This window comes from Toxorhynchites rutilus, chromosome 2 (genome assembly GCF_029784135.1).
Source record: "Toxorhynchites rutilus septentrionalis strain SRP chromosome 2, ASM2978413v1, whole genome shotgun sequence".
Lineage (NCBI taxonomy): Eukaryota > Metazoa > Arthropoda > Insecta > Diptera > Culicidae > Toxorhynchites > Toxorhynchites rutilus.
The window spans coordinates 159191809-159199313 of NC_073745.1; the positions used below are offsets into that span (position 1 = coordinate 159191809).

Here is a 7505-nt window from a genome sequence, read left to right on the forward strand (position 1 = left end):
TTGTGTCGGAAAATAATCTGATATTATTATGACGAGTTTTGGTAGAAGTACTAGGAATTTTATAGTAGAAGGTAGTTTTGAAGGATCGATTAGAAGATCAATCAATGAACAGTTCTGCGATTGGACCCTTGAACATTAGCTTAGTAAGAAAACGTGAATGGTTGAAGGTATTGAAGATAATTGATAATAAATTTTGGCCGGGACGAAGTTTGCCTAAACTATCAAGTTGCTAATGGATGACCCTTTTATAAGGCGCATGGAAAGTTTATACACTACTATTTTAATTTTTTTATTTTGTGTATAGAGAATAATTCTATTTTTTTTAACACATAATTCATTACATCCACGAAATTAAAAACTCAATCAGTTATAGCGAAACAGTAAAAAAAAATCTTGTATCAATATATTTGCCGACATGATTCTCCCATACATTGGGTCAAATTGGTTAGTGCAAGACTGTACTTCGCTCGAGCAGACGGCAGGATTTCGAAAGCTACATTCTGAATCTGATATAAATCGTTTGTTAAATCGTAAGCTTCGGCAAAATGCTGAAAAAGATGGTATTATATAAATGAAATATTTTTAATTTCCGGATATACCTCATTATCCATGAATTCGCAGTAAATAAAATCCACATCTTCAGCTAAATGTCTCACGCAATTATAGGTGTTGTTCCAGGAGTCTTGACAATGACATACTGCATCTAAGGTACAAAGCTGTCGAAGAATCCATACTGTATAAAATGATTAGAGATATAACACACTGAACGTACATAGAGTTTGTCTTTTTTCTGCCACGGACATTCCGAATTATACGTATTGACATTGCCTTCTCCCCAGTATTCTATTAATATTTGCCGTTCTTTAATACTTGTTTGTAACAATTTGGGCATAATTGACTCGCCGTCCATTCGAGAAGGAATTTCTAATCCAGCCAAATCAAAAATGGTTGGCGCAATATCGAAAAGAGCAACTGGGGATGATATTAGACTTTTGGGGGCAATATTGGGACCTCTTATGAGAAAAGGAACTCGTATATCTGTTTCATAAGGCTGGCGCTTATCGTAGGGTTGACTGAATTGACCCAAATGGTATCCGTTGTCTGAAGTATAAATTACAAACGTATTTTGCAAGATATTCTTCCTCTCTAGGAGCATAGCTATTGCTTCCACCATTTCGTCCACTGCCATCAAAGATTGCCAACGTTTACGGTATATATCGTCTATAGATTCTAGTATGTTGTTAGGCAAGGGTGATGGCGGCATTGTGAGTAACCAATGTTTCTCTGCAAATATGTACTTATGTTATTGCCTTGTATTCGTTGATAACTCTTATATTCGTACCTAGTGAGTTACAAGGAATGTTGAAATTTTTAGTTCTGGGCGCATATATTTCAGGAAACATATGCTGATGTCTCTGGGCTGCTGTATACGGAGCATGTGGTGCTGGCGGGGCCACCATGGCAAAAAATGGTTCGCTTGTTTCTGCGTTCGAAATGAAGTCAAGCGTTTTGTTCCTCTGTTGAGTACTTTTGTATATATTTATTTGTCGCAGCTCGAATACAGTAATACTTACCAACAAATCGGTTAAGTATTCCTCAGAATATGACACAGAGCGGCCGTTTTCATTCAAAGTGTAGTTATAGTAAATAGAATTTCCGTACAATCCATACCATTCGTTCCAACCTGGAGGAATTACTTTAGACATATATTGGTTGAGATATTTACCAGCATAGAAAGTTTTATATCCGGCTTGTTGTAATTTCACTGGGAAATTTTGAGGTTCTACAGTGCTACGCCAGTAATCACCGTAACATCCTCCTGAATAAGAGTTATTGTGTGTTCTTGTATTATGTGTGTATTGTCCAGATAGGATGGAACTCCGAGATGGACAGCATATTGGGGAAGATGTAAACTATATTTCACACCTTTAATTATTTATCACATTGGAACAACTTTTATTTAAGAACTTACCGCGTTGGTAAACGTAGCGCCTTCGTTCGCTATAAATTGTTGCGTTTTGACCATGGGAGCCTGCAATCCAATTTTTTCTTGCAATACTATAGAATGAAAAAATGTATCATACAAACCAATCCTTTCAACGTAACATCCTGATCATCTGTTAAGATCACAATTATATTGGGTGCAATTTGTTTGCCATATACATAGCCAAGAATATAAAACATAAGGAATGTTCTTATCGATGGTTCCATTTTGCTAATCACAAACATGACGATAGTGTGCAATATTTTTATTTCATTATACTCAAATAGAATTATGAACAAGAATTAATCTAATTGCTTAACTGGAGCCGAACTAATGCGGAATAGCCGGCATAAGCTCCAAGCCGATGCACTCTTTGGCAATTCGTACTCCCAGTATGAAGAGCGACGCACTTTTCACCACGGCCCTGCAATGCATGTGTACATATGAAGGTTAGTATTGAAAAGATTCAGAACATACCATTTATATTCGTCGTAGTAGATGTTTTTGACAAATGCAACCAAACTATTCGACTTTTGAACCATTTTTCCAATGAAATAGAAATAGAATTCAATATTTTCTCGAAAACGGAATGAGTGATCTGATAGAGAAAAGTATTGTTCGATAATTTGTGAAATATTGTATAATGACATAAATTTGGTATAAACAGGGATGCCAGAGGGATCATTCCGATGCAGTGGCGTAGCGTGACCGGTGACACCTGGGGCGGGTTACTAGGGTATCATCCCTCTATAATACTTAAGGTGGCCGTACACTGTTTGCCCGGAGGTCAAATATTTGATATTTTTTGACAGATAATGTTTGATTTGATATTTGTACAAACACTATTTTGTTTGCCACTCATCAATTTTAAACAGTAGTAAACAATATCAAACACCGAACATGGAAAAAAATCAACTGAAATATCCAAGGTAACCTAACCATGTACCGACAGGTTCGAAGAACAGACTGAAAAAATATTTTAGGCATCCAATAATTGAATATTTGCTTGTCGTGTTTTGTGTAGAATATATTTGCTCAGTACACGTTGACCAAATTTTATCTGTCAAAAAGAGTCAAATATTTGGCAAACGAAAACACTTCACGCCGGCGATATTTGTACTTCTTCGCTTCTCTCTTGGAAATGTTAGTTTGTAGTAGTGACATAATTTAATTCTTTTTGTTTTTGACGTTGGATTACGTCTTTCGGGAACATATTGGGGTACAAATTGAAAATCGAAAATCGATTACATCGTGAAAATTGTCCAATTTCAAACGCTTATTGCTCAGTCATTTAATGATGGATTGATGACATTTTTGCGTCAATCGATTTCGGTACTCCATAACAATTTTTTATATTGAAAAAAATAATCTCATCCCCTATCCTAACGGAAATACCCACTTCTGATTGGTCGAAATTGACGACACATGCGGCGAGTCCCTAACAGAGACATCAAAACCATGCTGCATGGGGGAAATCGGTATTGCAAATACATTAAAGTAGGGGGAGCTTATGTTCCTATCGAAATGTGTTCACTAACAGAGACATCAAAACCAAGGTGCTCGGGTAAATCGGCATTGCAAATATATGCAAGTCGGGGGTTGCTCCATGAAATTTCATATCAATGACCGATCGTTTATTGTGAAAAATTTAGCACAAGTGTAAGTGTAAAATTGTATATGGTAGCAGTTGTGCTAAGAATGACTTGATATATGAAACAATTTATTTTAATTTCCTAAAATTAAAAACCAAGGTGTGTTCCCGCTCGAGAACGGGTCGTTTAGTTTGAGCTGTCTGTTTTTTACGGCGAGAAAAATTGGAAAAGTGAAGAAATATTGGAAAAAGTGATTTCCCATATCCTCTCTATATAGTATTAGGTGTTGTTAGTCCGATTAAAATTGAATTGGGTTGAATAAACACTCAGAAAGTAAAAATTATAAAGAAAAGAATACCTTTTCCATTTCAAATATGTTTTCTCTATATTAAAGTAACATGTTTTTACTGATAAGGAAAAATTATAATTGTGTTCGGTATTGGTAATTGTCTTATGTTACATTGGTGAGTTTTTTTTCTTTATTTCATACATACATATCACAGGAGGCATCTCGTCTAGGATCACAGAGGGCGGTTTTCATCATATATCGTTCCACTTCGGTATCTTTTATCTGATACGCACCATCCAACGACTGTTTACCATCCTTCTGCCATCATCACTCGATAAACACTGGTGGAGTTAACATACAATACCCAACAACCAAACAAAACGGGTCTTTTCAGGGCCACCATATCAAAGAGTTTAATGATGTAATTCTTCAAACATATCCAAAACCAACAGATAGTCTAACGGAATCCTACGTCAACTATGCGGTCGTGTCTCGGACACAACCCTCATGTGACTTTTTTTTATTTTTTACGTTGTTCACCCTCCGAGTTTTTAGCCGGATACGTCCAACAATGTTGGAATATTTAAAAATAAACCAATTTTCATTCTTTTATTCAAAAACACACATTGACAATTTTCATAAAACACGCCGAAGACACGCCCTGGCACGGTGCAATGTGAGTGAATTAAAATATCGTGGCGAGAAGTGAACACACCCCGCTCACGCCACGTTGACGCCCCGCTGCAGTGAGAACATGGCCTAATTCATTCGAGTTTTCAAAATTGCCTTTCGATTTGCGATGATTGTTTATTGAATAATTCATCATCAAAGACGAAGAGGTAATTTTTCATTCAAACTGAAATATCTCTGTGTGGGAAGATCCTATAGGAAAGTTCTTGGAATCAAGTGAAAACTAGTTGATAAGGTTAATTGGATTTGCTATTGAGTTAGTTAGCAAAAAAATATGTTAGTCCAGAATATTCTTGATAAAACAAAGAAAAATCGATTTTTCATTTCTTCCCGATATTGTTGCCCACTGCATCTACACACACCAAGGTAAAAATATGTACGTAAAATATTCTAATACCTGAAAGTTGTAGCTACAAAATGATGCGCATCCATCGATATGCGTTGATTTTTCACGAAGTTACAGTATATCAAAAATCACTTAAAATTTCCGATTTCGCACTCTGTTCCTCAAATTTTTTGTCGATTGTAGTTTGCTTTCGAAGCAGTTTTGAGCTATTGAAATATGTTTTTATGGCCAATAAGTAAAAATCATATCTCGTTGGTTACACACGATTATCCCTAAGGTCTCGACGAGTGCTTGGTTTAAGGGATCGAATGTAGGTCGTGATTTCATTCGCGTGATATCTCGGCTTATGTCCAATCACTACACCCTAAACGCGCATCTCTATCGCATCGGGCTCGCAGGAAACAATATTTGTGATTGTGGCGATGGCTACCACGACATCGAGCATATTGTCTGGTCGTGTATCCGGTTCCATGCTGCTCGCTCTCAGCTCTCTAGAGCGTTGAGAGCAAAAGGCAGACAATCGGATATTCCCGTCCGGGATATCTTAGGTAGCCGTGATCCTGATCTTCTGCTTCATCTATGCCTGTTCCTCAGAAACGCCGATGTCAACGTTTAATGATGTTTCCTTCGTTGTGTCCCTGTTTCATAGCCCTCCTATCCTATCTATAAACTTTTACTTATTCGCTACAAAACAGGAAGTGGGTTATATCTATGGTATAACCGCAAAGGTGACGTAGGACTATCGTTGATTTAGAGATCATTTGTATGAAGTTGAATCTGAATTCATTCTGAATGAATGAATATTTGGAGAACTTCGAAAACGAGAGCGTTACGTTGGAGGCACAAGGTTTTATGCATCCAATATTGGATACGGAAATATCCTACTGATGGGGAAGAATAATCTTCAGAAGCTATCCTGTTGATTGCGATTGATTGAAAAATCACAAAACCTAATGTATTTGGTCACAGTGTTACATGGATAGAAAACATTAAAATAAACTCTTTCATATGAATGTAATTTTAAATTCCCAGAGGAACTGGCAGATTATTTTCAGTAACGATTAGATATTTCCACATTTTCCTCGATACTGGAAGCCCACCAGTGGTTAATGCTAACTCGATAACCATCTGTTAATTGATTGATTGAAACATATTTGGTCACAGTGTTACATGGATAGAAAACATTCAAATAAACTCTTTCACATGAATGTATTTTTAAATTCCTAGAGGAACTGGCAGATTATTTTCCGGATCTTTCTCGATCCAAACGGAAAGAATTCCGTGCGTGTATGTGTGTGTGTGTAGCGGATGCTTCGAGATCTTCCCGGGGAACCGTTTGTAGCATCACTCTCCTCCTGATGGATTCCCTTCTGGCCTAAGGTGCACAAACAGGCTCTTGGTGACACCGTTCATCCGCGCTTTCATGATAAATGAAGAGCTTCACCACAACAGCGACAACATGCTCCAATCGCTGTTCAATTAGAACTGAGTGGATTTCCGAGCGGCGCTCGCTTATATACCGATTGGTGATTTCAATAGCCTATTTTGAAAGCAAATTTAAGACTATTGAAACAAGTTTTTGGATCAGAAAGTAACAAGTATAGAACGCGTAGACATTTTATCTTTCGAATGAAGTGTTTATCATACCATTTCGTTCAGTTGTTTAGGAGCTATTAACACTCAAAATCTCGGTCTCCGGCGTAACGCTTTCGTTTTCGAAACTTTGATTTTACATCCCGGTATAGAAATGTAAGACGTAGTCCTACGTCAATACATACACACACTCTTTACAGATACACCGGCCAAAGGTTGTACCGTCCACTGATCATTCAACAAGAGCCAAAGGTTGTACCGCTCATGACAACTCTACACGAGCTGATGTTTGTGCCGGATAGTGACCAAACTATCCTGGATTCCTCGAGTCGAGAAGATGCACCACGCTAGATATGGGGTACAGACTGGGGGGGGGGGTGGGTCGTTGCTGATTAATGGTCAGCTACATCCCAGTAGGAAGTATCCCGTGTCGGGCACACGTACAAAGCATTGGAGACAGCAACATCACAATCACGAAAACACTTGTAATACTAACTTCGAGCCAACCGCGAGTAATCGGTTACATATTACTAACATAGTTGTAAGGCAAACATTGTCGAAATATTGAACTCCCGGTCCCGTCAGGCCGAGTGAATGAGCCTTAATAAAAATATATATTTTGGAAAAAAAAATCTCTCGCAGATCTGTTATCTTTCGAATAATGTTATTTTCGTACCACTTCGTTCATCCGGTAGAGATATATTAACGTTCAAAACCTTGTATCTCGAACGTCACCCCCTCATTTTCAGAACTTTGAATTTACACCCCAGTACAGAAATGAAATATGTAGTATGACGAAATAATGAACATAGAAACCAAGAAATATTCTATTGTAATTACTGAATAAAACGACCGAATTTCTTTTGTATAGTTTTGTATAGTGTTTCAGATTTTTTCTTCTACACGGTGTACAGGTCTGAACACGAATGACCGTTATTTTCAGATACAAAATGGTTGTCAACACAGCTTCTTAAGGAACTAGCTGAAACGGAATACACACAAATCACATTA

The 7505-nt window shown here is 37.4% G+C and overlaps 2 protein-coding genes across 2 annotated transcripts; both read right to left on the reverse strand.

The window, feature by feature from the left end:
* Positions 1-273: 273 nt before the first annotated feature.
* LOC129767391 (N-acetylglucosamine-6-sulfatase-like) lies at positions 274-2229 on the reverse strand. Its single transcript, XM_055768253.1, has 7 exons — positions 2089-2229; positions 1973-2032; positions 1575-1913; positions 1343-1517; positions 773-1284; positions 600-716; positions 274-548 (listed from the first exon to the last, which is right to left on the reverse strand). Exons 1-7 carry the CDS (start codon positions 2227-2229, stop codon positions 399-401), a joined length of 1494 nt encoding a protein of 497 aa, XP_055624228.1. The 3' UTR covers positions 274-398.
* Positions 2230-2234: 5 nt separating this feature from the next.
* Positions 2235-2645, reverse strand: LOC129767392 (uncharacterized). The gene is made up of 2 exons (XM_055768254.1): positions 2462-2645; positions 2235-2408 (listed from the first exon to the last, which is right to left on the reverse strand). The coding sequence occupies exons 1-2, from the start codon at positions 2632-2634 to the stop codon at positions 2315-2317; spliced, it is 267 nt and encodes an 88-aa protein (XP_055624229.1). The 5' UTR covers positions 2635-2645; the 3' UTR covers positions 2235-2314.
* Between the last annotated feature and the right edge of the window lie 4860 nt (positions 2646-7505).

Coding starts and splice junctions, on each gene's coding strand:
- LOC129767391 (XM_055768253.1), bottom strand. CDS start 2,229: ATGTTTGTGATTAGCAAAATGGAACCATCGATAAGAACATTCCTTATG. Junction 2,033..2,088: donor ATGTTACGTTGAAAGGATTG/GTTTGTATGATA, acceptor ATTGGATTGCAG/GCTCCCATGGTCAAAACGCA. Junction 717..772: donor AGAAAAAAGACAAACTCTAT/GTACGTTCAGTG, acceptor ATTCTTCGACAG/CTTTGTACCTTAGATGCAGT.
- LOC129767392 (XM_055768254.1), bottom strand. CDS start 2,634: ATGTCATTATACAATATTTCACAAATTATCGAACAATACTTTTCTCTA. Junction 2,409..2,461: donor TACTACGACGAATATAAATG/GTATGTTCTGAA, acceptor CATGCATTGCAG/GGCCGTGGTGAAAAGTGCGT.